At 44.1% G+C, this 21,660-nt stretch overlaps 1 protein-coding gene across 6 annotated transcripts in view; it reads right to left on the minus strand.

The window, feature by feature from the left end:
* The window catches only part of Wipf3 (WAS/WASL interacting protein family member 3), a 76,314-nt gene that overhangs the window by 53,796 nt on the left and 858 nt on the right, over positions 1 to 21,660 (minus strand). For all 6 annotated transcript variants that reach the window (XM_060379982.1, XM_060379979.1, XM_060379981.1 and 3 more), the window contains exon 2: positions 1,355 to 1,513. In XM_060379982.1, the coding sequence (XP_060235965.1) occupies positions 1,355 to 1,456 (102 nt within the window). In that variant the 5' untranslated portion in view covers positions 1,457 to 1,513. The remainder of the gene's footprint in view (positions 1 to 1,354; positions 1,514 to 21,660) is intronic.

A 21,660-nucleotide genomic window follows, 5' to 3' on the forward strand; every position in this document is an offset into this window, starting at 1 on the left:
TCATTTTCAAGTAACACAATTGTTTTTTTCAAATTTTCTTCAGATTTTTGTTTTGTTCTGTTTTTTTTTTTTTTTTTTTTGAGACAAGGTTTTACTGTGTAGCCCTGACTGTCCTGGAACTCACTCTGTAGACCAGGCTGGCCTCAAACTCACAGAGATCTTCCTACCTCTACCTCCCAAGTGCTGGGATTAAAGGTGTATGCCACCACCAATGGGCTCTTTTTTCAATTCTTTACTCCAGGCATTTGGCAGGAAGGCACCGTGGCAGCCAGCTGCGTGTGGGCCACAGACTCTAGCTTGCCAAGCTCTCTGTAGCACTGCCCATATTCTAGATGTGTACAAGTGAAGGCAGATTATGAGTGCGTTTCTCCCTGTGTGACAGCACTGGCTTGTGATATACTAGGTTATCCTAGTGGAGAGGACAGTACATCTAGGATCTATGAATAGTTTTCTTTATTTACAAACTGTTCATCATCTTGTGGTAATGATCCTGAATTCCAGCATATGGGGTCAAGTTCAGCAATGAAATTTCAATACTTATTCCTAGTAGGTCTAAATATTTTTCCTCCACCAGGCCGAATCTGAGGACAATTTTATTGCCACACTTGAGAGGTGTTACTGGCATTACATAGGTAGGGAACTGAGGATATTGTTAAATATCCTAAAAATGTACATCTCAGCCTCTTCCTACCCCCGTTAGTTAGTCCCAATGTTACTGGTGCTGAGGCTGAATCTCTGTTCCAGAGCAGAACGGCCACCGTCCATGGCCTTCTTCTAACACAAATCAAGTGATTAAACTAAGGGAATGTGGCCTCTACAGAAGCAGACTAGATTCATGGCTGCAGACACTGGAAACTTCTGTCTGTGAGTCCCATTACCCTGTGGCTTTTCGCCCAACATGTAACTTGCTGGACATAGAATGGGGGCAATGAAGCCAGGGAACCATCATCAACTTCTGCATGATACCCCACAGGCAACTTGACTTCTCAGTGTCTCAAGGGCCTGACTTCAGCACGAGCCTCTCACCAGAGGGTCCAGAGAGATGGAAAGTTACCGAGGCAGCCTGGAAATGCCTGTACCTTGTGGTGGGAATTTAAGGGAAAATGCGGAGAGTGAGGTATGGTGCAAATGAGATGTTCATAGGAGTAGGGGAGAGCAACGTTTAATCCAGACTGGTTAGGAATCGAACCCCAAAGCGGCCAGAGCCAACATCCTATGGTACCGCCTGTCACATGGGCGCCTGCGGCAGCTGCACCCAAACATCAAACTCCTTCTGCTCAATATCATTCAAAGGCCTGTGCACAAAGGCCTGTGCTCCACAGTAAAACAGAGATAGAAAACAAACAGGCCTTACCGGGGGCCCTGGTGGAGGTAGGGGTGGAGGGGGAGGAGCCCCCAGAGGTGGAGGAGGTGGAGGCAGAGGAGGTGGCGGTGGTGGTGGTGGTGGCACCGGCATATGTCACAGTGTTGGTGTCTCTTGTTCACGAATGATCCCAAGAGAGTAGTTTCTGGTCTGCAAGAAAGAAAAGGGATTGTTTTTTAACATGGATGTCTTTTGTACACAGCTAATGCAGATCTTACTGACATGTGTGTTTATAGATAGCTCCATTCTTTCCCTACTTCCCTAGTTCATCTGATTGTTCTGTCAGCCTGGGCACTTATTGGAGGGTGAGCCTGAGCTATGTGCAGGCATTGAGAGAAGTAGATAGATCTAATTTGGTGATAAGACTAGTGGAATTTACTCTCCACTCTCCACAGAAAGTGAATATTTAAACACACACACCTCATTCTAAAGTGATTTTCTGATAACCGACTCCATCATTACCAATGAACCTGCAATTTTATCATTTTCAATGTGTTCTGCATAGACACCATCTTCATAAACAAAATGACACTTGACCTTTCCTTAATGCTGTACATTCAGCCTCACACAGGATGCCAGCCTTAACAAGGCTCACTGCCGTGTTCACATCTTCCTGCTTCTTTCTAATATGTCAGCATCCCTTTCCTTGCTCGTTCCCTTATTGTCATGTTTGCACAGCTGCCTCAGTGCAGTCTCCTGTGTATAGACTTTCTAACAGCTGTTTGTGACACACAGAGCTCCGGGCAATGTTCTAATGGTTAATATTATAAGATGTCTGGTCTCTAGATACATTTCTCTGAAATCCCCTGCTGTGTGTGTGTGTGTGTGTGTGTGTGTGTGTGTGTGTGTGTGTATGCACGCGCATGTGCAGCTATCCTCACAAGCAGAAACAACCATGCAACACAATACTTCAACACTGCAACCTGGCATTTCTCTTTACCATTCATATGGTGGAGATAATGAGACATGCTAGTCACAATTCCCACGATAGTCTCTCACAAACAGCAGGACTGCCCTTGTTTTTATGTGTATGTGTGGCAACCCTCATGGCTTTGGACTTGGTCTGATGTGGAGATGAAAGGACAGACACCTGTACAGAAAAGCTGGCGTCGTGTGGGCCATGTGCTCCGATGGGAATGTACCATCAGCAGCTGCGGACAGAACTGAGGGCATTTATTGTAGATCACTGAAGGAGGGGGCAGTTTTGTTGTTTACAGCTGAATGAGGAGGAGGCCAGTTTAGCTAATCTTGACAGGAGGTCTCTAGAAGGGAGCAGTCTCAGGTGGCAGTCATCCAAGGAGAGAAAGCCGTGGTTGATAGTTTCTGGACACCCTGGTTTTAGCTGAACCATTCATTTGTGGTCTAGAGAAAGAGTTTGTCATTGTCATGGTGTCTGAGGCATTGGGGTCCTTGAAATGACCATGCTCATGTCAACAACACAATTCATGCAGGACTTCTCCTGCTCCTACAGGTACGCAAAAGAATATTCTGAAAAATAAAGCTTTTGCCCCATACACACACTTAGTAACAGGCAGACCCAGGCCTGGCTCAGAGGCTCAAGCCCTATGCCTTTCTAGTGTAACTTTTAGTTATTGTGGAAGATATTGTGGACTGCCATTCCAACTACTTTAAGTATTTGGTAATTCTCTGCCATTAAACAAACAGGCAATGCTGTGCAAGCATGAAGACCCTCCGTCCCCCAAACACTTCCATCATGGCAGAAAGACTGCTGTGCTCTCCGAGCAGTGTCCCCTCAACTAACAGTGTCCCCTCACATAGCCCGAGGCCCCTGGCAGCCTGTATGCTCCTGGTCTGCGTGCTTTGCTTATGTGGAACCACGCAACAGTCATCTCTCTGGGTCTCACATTTCACTTAGCACAACCTTTCCTATGTTCGCTCATGTTTCAGCATGTCTTAGAAATGGTTTTCCCAATCACTCCATTGAGTGTCTATACCTCCATCTGTTCAGCCATTCATGTCCCGAGGGACAGCTGGGCTGCTTACCTCATGCGGGTGCCTTGTGAAAAATACTGATGTGAGCACTGGTGCACAAATACCGCTAGAAGACTGCTTTCAGGGTTGGTGAGACACCTCAGTGGGTGAAAGTGCCTGCCATCACGTCCGATTTCAGTTTCTGGGATCAATTCCCGCAAGTTGTTCTCTGACCTTCACACATGTGCCACAACACACTCACCTTCCCCCACCCCCAAGACATTACTGGCAATTCTATACCTATATGTTCAGGCATGGAATGGTTTATCATGTGGCAACTGCCTCTCTTCAGCAAGGTAAAGAATCCTCCAGAATTGCAATGAAGCATAAACAACAATACAGAATGCATATCCAAGTATGCCTTTTATAGTTTTCCTGGTGCGTGAGCTGATATTTTTCCTTAAACAATGGGCTTGACAGTCAATGGTCACTGCCTTTTTTCTTAATAGCAACACAACAAGACCATAGTAAATGCAGACACATCTTGGATGGCACTGGACAGTGAGAGGAGAATCAAAGCAGCTTCTCTGTTCTAGTTACTGTCTAGCACCAGGGTCAGACACTCTGGCCACAGACTGCATGTATTCTTTATATAAATTTTCATTCGATTGCAAAGAATATTTCCAGTAAAATATTTACAGTAGGAAGAGTTGGCAGGAACATTAGCCTAACGAGAGAAGACAGCATGGCCTTGACATGTTAGGGCACATAAGAGGATAGGGCTCACCTTCCCTGGCAAAGAACTGAAAATAGTTATTCAGGAAAATAACTTAAAGCATTGAAATATTGCTCACCTAAGAGTTTTACTATTTACACATAGAAAAATGATACAGATAATAGTTTTAACAAAAACTACAGCAAGGCTGTCTATGACAACCCCAGCCCACAGCTTTCCCTGGCAGTCAGGTAGAGCCATGTGACCGAGATGTAACCAATAGAAATAAAGTAGGAGCAACCTACATGACTTCTGAGCTGGCTCACATGTTCCAATCGAGACTTCAGATCTCTTTCCATTCACTGGGTGGGAGCAAAAATCCCGTGTGTTGGCACACGAAAGAGATGGGTTCCTAACTCACCCACTGTTATGTCACCTGCAAAAGCTTCGTAAGACGTGAACGAACAAACTTCCTGGAGTTGAGGTGTGAGCTTTTAGAGTTCTTTATTATACCCACTAGACTAAATAGGACTCAATGAAACTGGCACTGTAGTTGTGTTCCAAAAAGTTGCGGTGGACAGTGCATGCGATGCTAGTTCATGTGACAGCGTGACAGGACCGAGGGATGCCTAGATTACTGTGTCTACCAGGGTACTTCTGACAGAAGTCACATTTGAATCCATGGACTTAGTACAGACCTCCTTTCCTCTGTGGGTGGGCATCATGGCTTTCACCGAGGGCAGAGTAGAACAACAGGACCCACAGCCGGCAAAGCTGTAGTTGGGGTCTGAGTGAAGCCTGCATAACCCACATATTCTCTCCAAAGGACACAATGAGAGAGCCTGGGCTAAATAAGCCTGACCAAATAAACTTCGTGACATGCTTCATTTTCCTGCTGAGATAGAACAGGTCTGAGTTTTCCGTTCCTCAGAAAAAGCAACTCCAGTTGCAGGAAAAAACCACAGAAATCCACTCAGCCAGGGCAATTGGCCTAGGGAGATAAGGTTGCTTTAGCTACTGGTCTGAGAAGCCCCTGAGCCCTGACCCTAGTGTAGCCTCCATGGGTACAAGCCAATCCCAATTGAGGTTACTCAGCCACAGTAGGAATTTCCCTTTCTGGCTTTAAAAGGGGCTTTCAACTTCCCTTGGGGCTGCTGCCATGTTTTGAAGGTGGTAATCCCAGCACGCTGGACTTCTGCAGAGCAAACGCCCTTTGTTGCTTGCATGATAATCGCGTTTGAGGTTGTTCTTTCAGTGTCTTCTGGACACAAATATCATATATATTTCTTGAGCGTAAGACCACCTCACAGCACTTAGTCACTCAGTTTAGACACTCCTATAAACCCCAAGGAGCACGAAGACTAAAAAGTGAGGCATTAAATAAACCGTGAGTAGGAGACATGTTTTGAGCGGCAGAGAGGGAGCAAGGCAGCAGAGGCCTCATTCAGCCTCAGCTGGGAACACTTGAGTTGGGTCCCTCAGTTATCAGCACTTCCATGACCGCAAAAGCATCTGGAGGACTAGTTATAGAGTTGAGTCAGTGAATATGCAAATAGGTGGGTCAGTTTGACACAGGTACTGGTTGCTCATTGATGGGGTCCTCATGCTCATTCTCTCTACCGATGTCCCTCTAACTCTACTGGAGCTTTGTAACCTAACTCCCCAGTGTGTGCTCACCACAGTTCTAGGGATTGTAAGACACTGCGTTATCAGGCCTTCCCACCGGTCACGTGGTAAGTGCAAACATTGCTGTGCACCAGACAGCCCGATTTGATTTTGTCTCATGCACTACCTACCAACTTTCAGAAGACCAAAGATGAATTTTGAGCTCTGGTCTGGGGTCCACACCCTCAGCTTGGCTGTCTGACATCTTTCATTGAACTAACCAGCCTTTGGTCTGCAAAGATTTAAAAGTGCTTTTCAGCCCAAGACAGGAACGAGGGCCCACAGGGTGAGGATTATTCTTTGCCTGTCTCTCTGTCTGTGCCTTTGTTCTTTACCTGGCTTTGCCCCGAGAAGCTGAGGAGCAATTGGGCACCACTGGGATTCAGCCTTGCTGAAATCAGAGGGCATAATTTTCCAAAGTTTGGGATTAAAGGATATTTTTATGTGCAGTGCTTCATGGCTGCGGAGGCTTTTTCTTGACAGATATAATCATTAAGCAATTTTCTAGAGAGTTGCTTTTTAGAGTCTGACAGTTAAGAACACCAAGCTCCAGGAAGTCACAGGCCGCCCCAGTGAGCTCTTTGATGCTTCCTTCATGCTTTTCCCACCCATTCAAATTTTTATTTTGTTCTGAAATTTATTCAAAATGCTTAAGAAATTAAAAAAAGCCAGTTATCCAAAGGCTTTTATACTTACTTTCTCCCAACTCATGAAATAACCATAAAGCAGCATTCACAAAGACACACACACACACACATTAGCTATTTGAACACGGGGGAGAGTGGAAGGGAACAGATTGCTATGTGCTCCACAGAGACCCAGATACAGGGCAGTGCTGAGACTCACACAGGCCTGGATTCCCAGTCTGCTTGGCTTCTTCGCCAGCAAAATTTTATTTGGAGAAAAGAGTGCTCTAAGGCATCATTCTTAGCTTAAATAGAGTCCACAGGACAGGCCCTGAATACATAGAATATCACACAGGACATAGCAGCTATGCTTACCATCACCACCATGAATAACCAGAATAACTTTCATGAAAGGAGGATAAATGGAACTTGGAATTGCAAAGAAGGCAACAGCACCTCAGTATGGAGCAGGGGCATGATAAGTAAACCTTTGGTAGAAATTACTGAGGTTTTGAAAGACAAACAGGTGTCTCTGAGATCTGCCCTTGTTAGCAGAAGTGGCATGAAAATGGGCACAGAAGAGTCTGCTTGTGTAGGAGAGAAGGGCAGAGGGATAGAGCCACACAGGAGCTTGTGTGGTGCTCATCTACTCCACAGAGGTCTCTTACCTCGGATGGCGAGGGTGTTTGTCTTGTGGTCACTCGCTGTCTTTGAACACATTCTCTATCAAATACAAGAAACTCCCTGTGGTGTGGGCCAGGCAGAAGCCAGGACCCTTTTTGCATCACCCGTTGTTACAGAGCAGGCTGTCTGCAGGCAGCTTTTATAGTTTATGACACCCAACTAGCACCTGTGGAGGGACGCAGGCGAGTGGCGAGCTCCAGCGTGGTGCGCATGGCTCTGGCAAGCCGTTCCTTTCTTCCCCACTTCCCCCACCTTGCTGAAAACCACTAGACTGCATTCCTAAAGCTAGCCACCAAGGCCTATCCTCTTATTTGTCCACTTCCTCCTCCTGAGGCTGACTACCAAGCTCCAGCTCTCAAAGTATTGAAGTGCAGCAAACAAAAGCCCCTTTTGGTTCACCTAATGAATATGCCCTATTAAAATTAAACTCCTCATCCTAACCCTTTTACCTTTATCAACCGCCATTTTTCTGTGGGCCATATCTGTCTCCTCTCTATCCAGAGGCAGTCCTTTGTCCCTTGTCCCCTCTTTGTTCCCTTCCCCTTCCCCCTCACCCTCTATCTCCTGTCTTTGCCCCTTATCCATGCCCTTTGTTCCTCTGAGAAAAATAAATCTAATTTGTGCTGAGAACTTGGTCTTGGGGGTCCTGAGCTGATACTTTTCCTTTTAACCTGAACTTATATTTTTATCATTTGATATAAATCAACTCATGTTTTTAGATAAACACATTTATTTTTTAAAGGATTAGACTGTACAATGGTAAGGTAAGAGCACTTACCATAAATTGAAGTTAATAGAAAGAATAAACACTATCATTATCAAACTGATGATGTTTATTCACCTGCCCTCGAAACTGATCTCAAATTTCTCAGGGGACCCTAAGCTACATCCTTGGGAGCAAAGACCTAGGGCAGTGGTCACTGACTGTCAGAGAGGATGAGCAAAAATCTTGTTTGTTTGTTTTTGTTTTTAAAGCTTTCCTCATCATTCCCCCAGGACAGGCCAACACTGGTTCCCTGAGGTTGACAACACTGGTGCCCTGGGGACTACAACACTGCTTCTCTGGAGACCACAACATTGCTGCTCTGGGGATGACAATACTGCTGTCCTGGGGTGACAACACTGGTGCCCCAGGAACCACACACTGAGAGCTCTTGAGAAAGGCAGTGTCTGTCAGACACAAGACCAGCATCTTTGGCAGTATCTTTCCAGTAAAGGATGCACATGGAGGCTAAGACCTGTGCCTAGGATACTGAACACTGGCTTACAGCACAAGCTGTGTCCTCTCTGAGAAAACCTAGTTCTGCACAGATTCACCGACTTCAAGCAGGTTGGGTCTGTGCAAATGGCAGGCTGTACTCCGAGAACTTGGAGCTGGAAGGGACTAAGGCAGGGTAAGGATGCCTGTCCCATTTCAGAAAGGCTCCAGGAAGGACTGCAGCACCCAGGAAACACCACTCAGCACTAGCTCTGGAGCTCTATCCTGCTCAGATGTTCTAGCCAGTTATCAGCTGAACATATGTAGGCTCATCTATTTGAATTCTAAAATGATACATTCCTTAACCACAATCAGTACAAAACTCAGTATCACACCTGCAACGACCTCACCAATCAGGGTCCTTTTATTAGACTCTTTCTGAAATGCAAATTGGTTACCAGCTCATTCACTGAATACCTTACAATGTTTGAACAGCAGTTGGTAAAGGAAAAATTGGAGATACTGGATAATATTCACCATGACTCAAACCCATAATAATCACTGTGTGTGTGGTTCCTGAGGATGAGAGGAGAAATGTTGGTTTCCTGTCTTTTCTTTTTTCTACCTCTGGGTTGACTAAAAGAAGAACTGAGCTCATTAAAAATATATTAATCACACACTCGTAAGGAAACATTACTTTATGTAATACTTATGCTTCTAAAAACTTCATCTCTGCTTTTGAAAAGGAGCCCACCTTAACCATTGACACAGTCAGATTATTATTCATTGTAATGTAACAAGTGACTTTATAAAATGATTGGTTACCTCTTTAACTTATAATGCTAGATTTTACTAGGAGGGTGTTTTTACCTTCTTAACAGCTAGGTGGTTCCTCTTCCCTGGTTGGGATCTGTGAGTTATGCAGAAATGCTGTCCTTCGAGGTAACATCAGGTGGGCACCATAGAGAACAAATCCTTTCCTATGAGTCTCACCTGTACACCTTTTCAGTATTAAGATGGTTTGCTTTTTATTTCTGTGTCCCTTTGTGTTATCAGAGTATACGCACGTGAGTGAGTGCAGGTGCCAGCAGAGACCAGAGGTGTCAGATACCCTGGAAATGGAGTTACAGTTACAGATGCCCTACGTGGGTCTTCTCCGGAGTTGTAAGTGCTCTTAACCACTGAGCCATCTTTCTTAGAGTGCCTTCTTATTACAGAGAAAAACAGTGCTTTTTTTTGTGATAACTGAGGAAGAATAATACAGCTTTAGAGACAGTATTTATGGCACAGGATTCCAGAAAGATAATGTAATACCCAAAAGTTTATACCCAGCTAAACTATCATTGCAGTAAAAAGGTACATACAAAATGTTTTTAAATATACCAAATTTGAGTTCCAAAATCTGTACTGATGTTAGTTCACAGGAAAAGCTTGGTTCTATAATTAACATAATATTACCACCATTTATTTGGGTCTGCTTTGTCTTCCCAGCTTCCACTTAACTCTCAGTTTCCCATATCTATCTATCTATCTATCTATCTATCTATCTATCTATCTATCTATCTATCTATCGTGTCTTTCTTGTATGTGTGTGTCAAAGAGAAGTAGAGAGAGGGAGAGAGAGAGAGAGGGAGGGAGAAGTGAGAGAGGTCTTAAGGGTCAGGAGAGGGGGAAACTATACTTGTGACTTGAAAAGAGCGGGGGGGGCATTTGGAGAAAGTAGGAGAAGAGCAAAGAGGGGCAGGGAGGATGGGAGAGAACAGTGTGGGGGTGAATAAGAACAAAGTGATTCTAACCTGAAAAATAATAAAAAGAAAGGAATGCAACTACTATCCAAAATAGCAACACAGAGGGATGTAACCAGCAGGAGTTATCAAGGAACACAAAGTGGAGAATACATGCATATTGATTCTTCAAATGTTCCACAGAGAGTCAAAAACACCTTGAAATGAATCAATCGTGTATATTCAAGAATAAAAGACATTCATTAAACTCCTTCAAATGCTAGCATAGAAAACGCTGGGACACTAAATAAACAATTGAACGAGCTTGAGAAGTAAGGTTGTGACAGACGGAACATCACCAAAGCAAGGTCAGGGCATATATATCACAGCTGCTAACGACAAAAATGACACTAAGACACAGAAGGACAGCTCCTGAGGACTGTCATGACAACAGCTCTGCTAAAGGGAGTAGGGAGAGAGGAACCAATGTTCATTGTGAATTTAAAACAGATATTTAGAAATTAGGAAAACAATAAATGTTACAACTTAGAAATGTACAGTTACTCTGAAAATCAGAAATCAAAAATTAAAAAAAAAAGAATCGTTCAAAAGATCAGAGGATACAAAAAACAGGAAGGAAAGAAATTAGTGACAGCCGTAAAGATGCTATAAGTTTCTGCTCTAATCTGAAAACACAGATTAAAATGGACAGCTTTCTACTAAAATATGAATTAGTAAAGTGACCGAGACAAGAGAAGATGGAACACAATGAAAATGTGAAAAGTCTGTTGTCAATAAGCAGGAAGGCCCTATCACCAGATTCCACCCAGCTGCTAGGGGAAGAAGTTAACTACAGGCAGCTGACAGACGCAAAGCTCAGACAGATAGACCCCCAAGCCACAAAGCAATGACCAATCTCACTTCTGAGTGAGATCTGAGGAACATAAATAAGCAGAATTCTGCACTATTAAAGTAACACCCATAAACCAAGTCCAGTTCAAAGGCAAGGGTATTTCACCTGGGTGTGGTGGTGCATGCCTTTAATCCCAGCACCTGGGAGGAAAAGGCAGGTTGGAGGCTGACCTGGTCTACACAGTGAGTTCCAGGACAGCCAGAGCTACATAGTGAGACTCTTTCTTGAAAAACTGAAGGCAGGGACATTTCAAGGCAAACACCACCTACTGATCTAATTTCTAATAGTAAGAACACTAAAGAAGAAAACCAGCGCCAGCAATATGGACTGTGAGGGTACCCTGACAACCCAAGTCTCATCCCTAGAACCTATGTAAAGGTAGAAGGAGAGAACCAACTCTACAACGGTGTCATCTGACCGCCACGCAAGTGCTGTGTCACAAACACCCACACACGTATCATACTCCCCCACAGTATTTCCATGACTCTCTCCTGATTATAACAGCACAAAATACATCACAGTCGATGAGGAAAGAAAGACTTCAATAGATTTCGGTTAAAGTCAAGAACAAATCTGGAATTCATACACTGTCACTACCCGATGTCATCATTCCAGAGGTGGGAGTCAATTCAATTATAAAGGAAATAAAGCATATATTTATATATTAGTTGAGGAGGTGGCTCACTTGCCACCCCCTCAGTAAAATGGCAATGTACATAGAAAACCTAAGAAATTCCATAGGAAGTTAACTTTGAATCATAAGAAAAGTTTTAAAGGTGACATCAGAACCAGTAAGCAAAATCTCACTCAGCATGACCTCTGTGTGCAAAAAATGGATGCTCAAGAATATTATAAAGGAGGCTGGAGACATGACTCAGCAGGTAAGAGCACTGGCAGCTGTTCCAGAGGACCCGAATTCAATTGCCAGCATCCACATGGCAGCTTACAACTGTCTGTAACTCCTGCTCCAGGGGATTCAACACCCTCACACAGACATATATCTGTAGCATACATTGCACAGACATATATTAAGCAAAACACCGGTGCACGTGAAATAGAAATAAATTATTATTTTTTTTTTTAAAAAAAAGAATATTGTGAAGGGATAACTGTGCTCGCAAGTCAGTCTGAAAATACTGACCAGAATATGCAGAGACAAAATGAACGGCTAGGACATGGCGGATAAACAGAGAAGACGCAGAGAAAAACACACTTACTTTACAGCCATAAAGACCAAACACCAGGCAAATGTTCGCTCGGCCTGTGCTGTAAACTTCAGTGACCATAGTGGAAGTACCAACTTGCTTGCTTTTCAGAACTGGGCAGGAGACTCTGAAATTCACATGCAAAACCCAAGTCCTTGGATAATAAAATGATAAAGCCACACCACTGAGAAGAATAGAGATACCTGGGTAATGGATGTGAAAGCCCCAGTCAGATCTATTTTTAGAAATTTTAGCCCTATTTTTTTTTTAAATATGCTGCATGTGGGAGGAGGGAAAAGAAAGATGTTATTTAATAAAAATTATCGGAAGAACTGGGATTCAAAGTAGAAACATAGACGTTAATACAAGGATCCCATGCCTTGCCTTAAAATAAAATCCAAAGTACTACAATTTTAACTTCTAAAAAGAGAAAACTATTATCATATGAGAAACATAAAATATTTTTAAAAACTTTAAAGGCAAAGTATGGGGGAGACTGCTCAGTGGGTAAGAAAGAGTGTTAGCAAGCAATGAAGCAATAAAGACCCGGATTTATTCTCAGCTCCCACATGAAAACCAGGCCAAGATTGTGAAGTCGCAGCATTGGAGGTGAGAAAGGGGGAGGAGTCTAGGATCACATTGGCCAACCTGGCCAACAAAGTGAGCACTGGGGTCACTGAACATCCCTACCTCAAGAGACTATGGCTGAGCACAATAGAGGAAGACACCTGATGATGTCACCCTCTGGTCCCTGTATCCCCACACAAAGGTGCATGTACGAGCACATTCATATGCATGCGTCATGCAGAGATACATCACACACATACACATACATGCATACATGCACATATACAAGCACACCCTGTACCTTATACACACGACACACACATACAAACTTTCAAGATCAGAAAAACCTTTTATTAAAAGCCATAAGAGAAAACGTTTCTGCAGCTAACAAGCATATGAGTACAGAAAACAAGGTATCAAAGACATCATCACTACAGACTGGAAAAATAATCATACTGAAACAAGGAAACTAGAAATTAGGGGGAAACTATCTGGAATTAAACTTACAGTAAAATGGCTTTTAAAAAAAAACTTCCATACAAAGACTCTTACAGATTCATATTAAAGCTCAATAATGTAATAAAAATACATAAGGGGCCTAAACAGTTCATACTTTTAAAAAGAGAATGACATTAAAACTCATTCAAAGATGCTCAATATTATTCATGAAAAAATGTATGTCGAATCCACACAATTTACTGGTGTGCCTATCACATCAGCCAACTTCAAAAGCTGGATTAATACACAGGAAAGAGTGTGAGGGTCACTCCCTCATGCCCTGGACAGAGAGCAGGAGTCACTCACCCTCCCGTGGGAGAGAGTGTGGGGTCACTCTCATTGGACAGAGTGTGAGGTCAAATATATCAAACTTTTACACAGGCTTTCCAATTTTAGAGCTTCATCTCGTGACACACCTATACTTAGGAGAAACAGTATTTTTTTTTTTTTTCAATAGCAACAGAACAGAAATGAAGTGCATGTCCTGCTAGCAACTAGTTAATTCATAGTCTCTAATGGTTAACTAGATAGCTGTTTAAAAAAAAAAAAAAAAAGAATAAAGTAGATTTAGGTGTGACAATTGGCATGATTCCCCAGGTTACAGTAAGTGAAGAAAGCCGGCAGCAGCAAATGCACACAGACTGAGTAGGTTTCTATTTATGTTGTGTATTTATAGCCATGTTTCTGCTCCCATAGGTGGGAAGTGTCTAGAAGAACACGGAGCAGCTAGGTGGCCTAAGTACTCTCCGTACTGTGCATTTGTTCACACTTCCAAAGCATCTGTGCAGTGTTACCTGTTCCCAAATTAAGACCACGGTTGAACGGATTAAATAAGACCCTTGCTAACTCTATGTTCCTTATTTGGAAGTATATTTCTGTTTTAAAAAGGCTTCCTGCTACTCAAATCTGTAGGCCTCTGTGCCTAAAAATAGAAAAAATAAATGAAAATAGAAAAAACCATAAATATATAATATATTATAATATAAAATATAAATATAAATATAGACGAAAATAGAAAAAAAATAAATGAAAGCAGTATTGACATTGTGACCGTCTGCTCCTCTGAGAATCCCCACATACTGCCATCCACAGGTCAGAGGCGGGGGGTTAACTGGCCAAGCATGCTAGGAAAATAGGCAAAGGTGGACTAACTCACTCTCCCAGCACTGCTCACAGCCAGCTTCTCTAAACACACGCGGCGAGGGCATTTCTCCATTGCAGCCTTCCTAAGCCTTTTCTATTTTTGACTCCTTTTCACCTGAGAAGTTTTTACATCACCTGGGCATACAGATATGTAAAATGGGTATAAAAACCAAACAGTTGAGGAGAGCAAAGCATAAAGAAATCATGATCAAACACACTGTATGTAATTCTCAAAGATAAATAGCGATAGTATATATAAGCAACAAAACCCCCTTAATTCTTCGATAGTCATGCAATTTTGCCATTTATTAAGGATGAAAGCAAATGTGCATGCTAATAACACGGATGTGCTTTTTTTAAACTCTTTCATGAAGATCTAAATCTTGACTGAATTTTGATACTGTAAGATATAGCCCATCCTTGATGTTTTTCAGAGTTGGTTGATAATTTGATCTTATAATAAACATTGATATTGCTCCTTCGTGTAAAATGGCAGTATAAAATGGCAGAAGCGTGTCAGAGCCTGTTCTAGCTTGCTTTCTGTTGCACTGACAACTCCCTGACCAAAAGCAACTTGTGAAAGAAAGGGTTTATTTCATCTTACAGCTACAGTCCTTCAGGAAGGGAAGTCAGGATAGGAACCAACAGGCAGGAGTCGAAGCAGAGGCCTTAAAGACATACGGCTTGCTGACTTGCTCCCCCGGGCTCTCCAGTTTGTTTTTATCATACAACCAATCACCTTCCTAGGATGGCACAGCCAACCTATACCAATGGTCTGGACCCACCTACATCAATCATTAATCAAGAACATGCCCCAAAGACTTTCTTACAGGTCAATCTGATGCAGGCATTTTCTGAATTCATTCTCTCTCTTCCCAGATAACCCTCGCTTGTATTAAATTAAATTGAAAAAAAAAAAAAACCCAACAAACAAACAAACTAAAAAGGCACAGGGCCATTTCAGAAATTGTTGGAAAATCTGTCTTAGTTCTAAACTAAAATTCATTAATTTATTTTTATTTATTTTAAAGACAGGGTCTCAACTGTGTAGCTTTGGGCATCGTGGAACTCAATACTTAGACCAGGCTGGCCTCAAACTAATGGATATTAGGTGACTAAAACTCAATCAGCAATTTGATTTAATCTGATACATGCTGGGGGACAAGGAAACCCCCATGTTCCCATAAGAATGGAAAACTTTGCATGCACAGAAAAACACTGCAGTTCCTGAGGTAACAGTGCTCTGAGCTGAAGTGTTTCAGGTATCTGTTTTGGTGTCGTGTGGTGGAGTGGCATGTGGAGTGACACATTTGTGACCATAGTGACAGCTTTAGGGAAATCCCTTGATGCAACACAGGTGATGTCACGACACATTTGATGTGTAATTCTGCGTTAGAGTTTGGTCACTGAGTGCTGAGGAGCCTTTTGCTGTTATTGCATTCCCGAGACTGCCACATTCAGTTGCATGACCCCACAGCTTCCAGTTGCCACTGTTCTTCCTCCTCTCCCTGTTGCTTTTCCTCCCCTCCCTGCTCCTCTTCCTAGACCTCCGATTCCTTCTTTGCAATGATGGGATCAAATGCCTCGTGCATTCTAGGCGAGCACTTTATCTACTGCTGGGCCGCATCTTGGGTAACAACAGCAGAAACAAGTCTCATGACCATCAGTTTGTGAATGCAGTATTAATCGGCAACAAAACGCCATGGAGGCTGATTTACTCTGTACTGTGGATTCACCGTAAATGTTACTGTGTGAGGAAAAGCAACCACCTTTTTCCCCCTTTTTTCGCACACACACACACACACACACACACACACACACACCTGCATCTTTATGACTCCATTTAAAAATGTCCAGAATGATAAATTCAGAGTGAAAGGTAGATTAATGTGGCCAGAGTTGAGAGGAGAGGGCACGGAAATGGATTTCTTTTGTGGATGAGTCTGCACGACTGCCTATTCTAATAATCACTTAAATACTAAAAAGGGTAATTTTAAAATGTGTAAATATCTCTGTGAAGCTGTAATTAAAAGATATAGTGGCTTTGTTCACAACAGGCAAGGCAGAATTCAGGGCACAGAGCATCAAGAGAAATACAAGGATTTTGGGAACATGAATGAGAAGCCAAGGAAGGAACCACTTCCACAGTGTAAGAAGGAAGGAGGGAAGGGCCTCCCTGACTGCAAGGATGTCGGCCGGGAGCCAGCTCTGCCCTGTGCAGGGTGTGGCATGATGCCCACGGTGGACAGGCTACCAGGGAATTTGGCTATGGGCTTTATTTTGTAAGGTTTTTAGATCCAATGCATGTGATAACACCCCAGTGACTTCCATTAATTTGTACTATTGTATGTTAATAATAAAGGAAAAAATCAGGAAGGCTGGCAGGCATTAAGACATGAGTAGGCATTTGTGGAATACAGTCTGCAGAGAGGAAACAGCAAACATCATCCAGGCATCAACACTAGCCAGGGAGACTGTTCATTTGAATTTGATTGACAGCAACGGGAAATGCTGGGTGTCTGGAACAGGGAGAAGGACAAGGCCTGATAAACTCCAGGATACCTTGCCAGATGACCTAGAGCCAAAGAGGAGAGTCAGGGAGGGGAGCACAGGCAGAAAGAAGTGAGTTTAATTTGAAATGACTTTGAAGCACCGTGGTGAGGAGAAATTTAGCTCTGAGATGCAGAAAGGGGCGGGGCTGGCTGAGAGGTCTAGGGATCTTCATGTAGACCATACTTTCTCTTCCAGCACTCTGCCACGAAGATCTGGAAAGTGTGACATTTCGAATGACTGAGTCACCTTTGTAATTTCTAATTAAGTCAGGGCCATGACTAATGATGGCAATGCTAACCTCTACACACCAACCACCCCCTCCTTAATGAGGGATGGGGGGGCTACCCAGCTGAAAAGATTTGCTTTCTCAGACTCTAAACACATACACCATCTTGTGATAATCATTCTGCCCAATGAGATGGGAGTGAAAGCCTGCAGAGGCCACTATCTTCTGAATAAAGAGGCAAAACCTCTCTAATAGAAGAAACTACCTCAGTTGATAAGATGGAAGGGCACTTTAATCCCAGCAGGCAGAGGCAGGCTGATCTTTGTGAGGTCTAGGCCAGCCTTGTCTACAGAGTGAGTTCCAGGACAGCCAGCGTTACTTAGAGAAATTCTGTCTCAAAAAACCAAAGGGGGTGGGGAGGAAGGACAGTCAAGGATGAGTCCCATTAGCCTTGGGTCTCCATACATGTGCTCACAGACATACAAACATGCTTGCACATACACCCACAGGAAAATGGAAAATAAATTTCAGGTATGACAAAGCATTGGCTGCTAGCATGAAGGAAATCCATGAACACAGTCATCTGTGAATGGGGCTGAGCTCCTGGACACTTTTGGGTCTTTTCTGGTTGACCGATGTGGTTCGGGTAAACAACTTCAGCCAAACCTGTCCACCTGACTCTCCAAAAGATTGCCATCTCTGGAAGGAGGAATTTTCCTCTCCCTCAGGCACATAGCTGAGAAAAGAACAAGTCTCTGGACCAAAGTGCCCCTGCCCTTTACACAGCTCTCCTGGGCTGCAGAGCTGCGCTCTGACAAGCTGTCTCCAGAACCACAGATAACAGCGTTCCAGGAAACACTGCTGTCCTCTGGACAAGACTCCCATTGTCTATAGGCAAGACCCTGCTGAAGACCTGGATATCCATGGCAACAGTGCTAGCTTTAAAGACCTGCCAGGGGAAAGTTAGCCCAGGTTTCAAGACAAGGAAGAGCTGGTAACTGATCTGTGTTTATCTCGATGGTTGCTGTAGATTGGATAATGATTAGTGTTTTCCTTTTTTCTTTGGCTGCTGGGAAGCTCTGATCAGCCTTTGATTCCCCTTTGTAAACTGGGTTCACTTTATAATACATCCCTGCTCTGTAGATTATCTCTGATTTGACCTCACTTTCTGGCCTGTGTGTTCCTTTTAGCTTAGTTCATTATGAATTTTCAGTTGCTTTCTACCTACTTTTGGTAAGCTCAATTGTCTTATGGAATGGGGAGCTTTGGGGAGAGCCTATAGTTTGTAAAAAGCACCAGGTCACCATTGTAATAAGAATCTCTCTAATTTGTTGAGGATCAGCATGAATACAGCACTGTCCTATTTACCCGAGCTGTGAGGCCTTTTTATTATTCCCATTTTACAGAGAAACTGAGTCGCATAGAACTGGGGAGATTTGCCTAGGATCACACAGCAAACCAGCAATAAACTCAAGCCAAGGAGTTCTAAAGCACATAGCACACAGGTAATACTCAGTTTCTATTTGCAAGAAGTGGAAGCACCCTGACATCACAAGTTGAATCTGAAAAGTCTTCAGCCCTCTGGGGGCTCTTGGGATGGTTTTGTACCTCTTAGCTTAGCCCTAGCAGGAGTCAGCTATTAGCTCCTGGGAGCAGTGCACAGTAGCCTGGGTGCCTTGCTCTGACAGCTGCAAACACTGATCTGAAGCCACCGTGCCCCCTCCCTGCTAACACTGGAGCTGACTCTAACTTCCGGTCTAAAGATAGGTCTGGTCTGTCTCTTCTGGGTGTTGCCATCTGAGACTCATCCTGTCACTGGAATCCATCACTCACAAAGGATGGGATGGGCGGTCCTTCCTGCACATTTTCCCAATGGTGTCGGGCTCACCCAGTGCCCACACAGCATTTTTACCACATTTGTTCTGTTTCAGTGTATCCCCCCCTGATGTGCAAACGCTGTCGTTGACAATGCAATGTCTGGCTGCATACCTGGTGTGGGGAAAGCCCCTTTATGTGCCCTGCCCCATAAAGGAAAGAGCCAGATCAAGTAGCCAACGGAGGTTTCAAGTGCATTAGTGGCCAGAGCCAGGGAGAAGCACAGGGCATGTCTGCCCAGCACCAGTGGGCACCGAACTGCTCTCCGGCTCCACAGCAGTGCCAAGGGAACTAACTAATCATTTTTCTCGCCAAGCTGAACTCCGACTTACTGGTTTCCCCTTCAGGTTTGTTTTGTCATAGGCTATCAGTCAACTTAGTCAAACATTACAATTCCTTTCTAAATCTTTCAGCAGCCAGATGGCAGGAGCACCACCATGAGAGGGCACACCTCGCCAGGAGATAACTTTGTGACAGGCTCACGGCAGAGGGGACCCACACATAGACAGCTTAGTAGCCCTTGCTCAGTGGTCTCTATCCCTAAACCCCACGGACCCCAAAAGACAAACGTTCATTGTGCAGTCAGAAGCTTGCGGTAAAACAAACATATTTCTATGTCTCTAGGTTTGAGATGTAGAGCAGGCATAGAAGGTCATTATCACGTATCAGGGCAAAATTCTCAGGATTTCACTCTTCTCATAATGCGACTGTGTCCTGAAAATTCATCATGTCTGCAGAAGATAAACTTTATTTCTTCCATTTTACATTTTTCTCCTTTTTTTTTTTTTGGTGTGTGTACATGGTGTGTGTAGTGTGTGTGGTGTGGTGTGTGTGTGTATGTGTAACATTGAACTTGTGGAGGTCAGAGAACAATTTGCAGGGCCAGTTCTCTCTTCCCACCGCATGGGTTCCGGGGGCTGAACTCAGATTGTCAGACTTTACCCACCAAGCCATCTCACCTGCCCTTTTGTAGCTTTTTAAACACTAGCACTAATAATGTCTATTATATCTGTCAGCCATAGAAGGCAAAAAAATGTTGAGGCTTCCTGATGAAAACCCCCTCTGTTCTCCTGTGTTCATCTCATGTGGTGTTGTAGCTCTTTGCCTGGCTCTATTATTCCTTTTTGTGTGTGTTGGAATGACTGCAAAATCTCAACCTGTGCTGTACCGTTGCTGAACAATAACCGCCTGAAAAGAGCGTTGCCAGGCTGGGCCAGCTGGCTGTCTCCCATTCCTGAAACTGAATGTTCTTAGACACACACTCTCTCCTCCGCCCCTTCTGCTGCTGGCTGACTTAGTGTAGCGCTATGTCACACTCACGAGTGCCTGAAAACCGAGGCTCCTGGAAAGACTAAAATGGGGCGCACTAGTAAGGCAGCCTGACTCCTGTCCAGATGAGGACACCAACAATTGCGGATGTTTGGTGCATTTCTAGTTTGAAGTCCACGGACCCAGGTCCTTCTCCTTGGCTTCCTTGAGCTACTCAGTTAACCCCTAGCACTTTGTATTTCTCATCTGTGAAGAGGCACGATGATTGCAGGAACCACAGGGCTCTTGAGTTAATGCTTAAGGAGGTATTTACAGTGCCTGGCCAGTTCCTCTTACTTCTCCGTTGTCTTTTCTCTCCTTCCTTCTCCCTGTTTTCCTGATTTGGTGTTTGTGGGTTTAAAATGCATCTCTGAAGTACATTAGCTGGAAGACTACAGCAGTCTGTGCACTGCCATGGCCAGTGCCCTTCAGCGTCAAATGTTCACTTAAGATGTTACTGGAGAAGAGGGGGAAAAAGATACCAGTCACATGCACAAGTCTAAAGCACATAACTCCTGAGTTTCTATATATGAGGAGCATGTCCAGACTCAACGTGCCTTGAAGGCCTGCCTAAGGCAGTAGGAAGCCCAATGGCTGTCCGCTTCTGCCCACTTCTCTACCACAACTCTTTAGCCTAGAGAAGACAGCTTTTAGAAGAAAGCTGGGGCTGGGCAAATAGTTGAGTCTGGGGAGAGTACTGGGCTTCATTCCCAGCATTCCCACCGTGACTCAGACACATTGTAGCCACAACTCCAGCTCCAGAGGATCCGACGCTCTCTGCTGACCTCTAGGGGCGCCAGGCACACATAGTGGAGCATAGACATACAGGCAGAGAAGACTCACGCAGAAAGAAAAAGGAGCGCCTCTTGAAAACAAGGCTGGTGTGTCTGGTGATTAAAATACTGACGGGTGGCAAGAAACCATCTTCTGACCATCTCTGCGGTGACAAGGATTCTAACCAGGAGGAGACTGAGGTACGCAAACTTTCAAAGTCACACGAGTCTGCCCAACAAATGCCCTCATTTACGTCCAAAGACTGCAGGCACAGAAGTGGAATACCAATGTCTGGCCCGTGACTGTCCTCAGACTGTCCTCAGAGTGTGTGTCAAACATGATTGTAGTTTGTCCTGAGGCCACTAGACAGGCTTCCTGGATTTTCCTGAAGAACATCTGTCCAGCTAGAGGCCTCCAGTACTCGGCCTCAAGCGGCTGGCATTCCATGTGTGCAGAAGGCACTGTTCCCGAGGAGGAACGAGAGTTAGTTCAGCGCGCTCCTTTCTCAAGTTTGCTCCCCTTGAGCTCCTGGCTAAGTATCCAAGGGAACGGTCCCAGTGACCCAGCCCTCCACACCTCCAAGGGACTTTAAAGGCCCTTTGTGGCCAGATATAAATGGCTAGTGATAATGGATAGACACACAAACTTCCTGGCTCCTAACCTCGGGAGTTTTCAGATAAGCCTCTAGGGA

The sequence above is a fragment of the Meriones unguiculatus genome, chromosome 3 (genome assembly GCF_030254825.1).
Source record: "Meriones unguiculatus strain TT.TT164.6M chromosome 3, Bangor_MerUng_6.1, whole genome shotgun sequence".
Lineage (NCBI taxonomy): Eukaryota > Metazoa > Chordata > Mammalia > Rodentia > Muridae > Meriones > Meriones unguiculatus.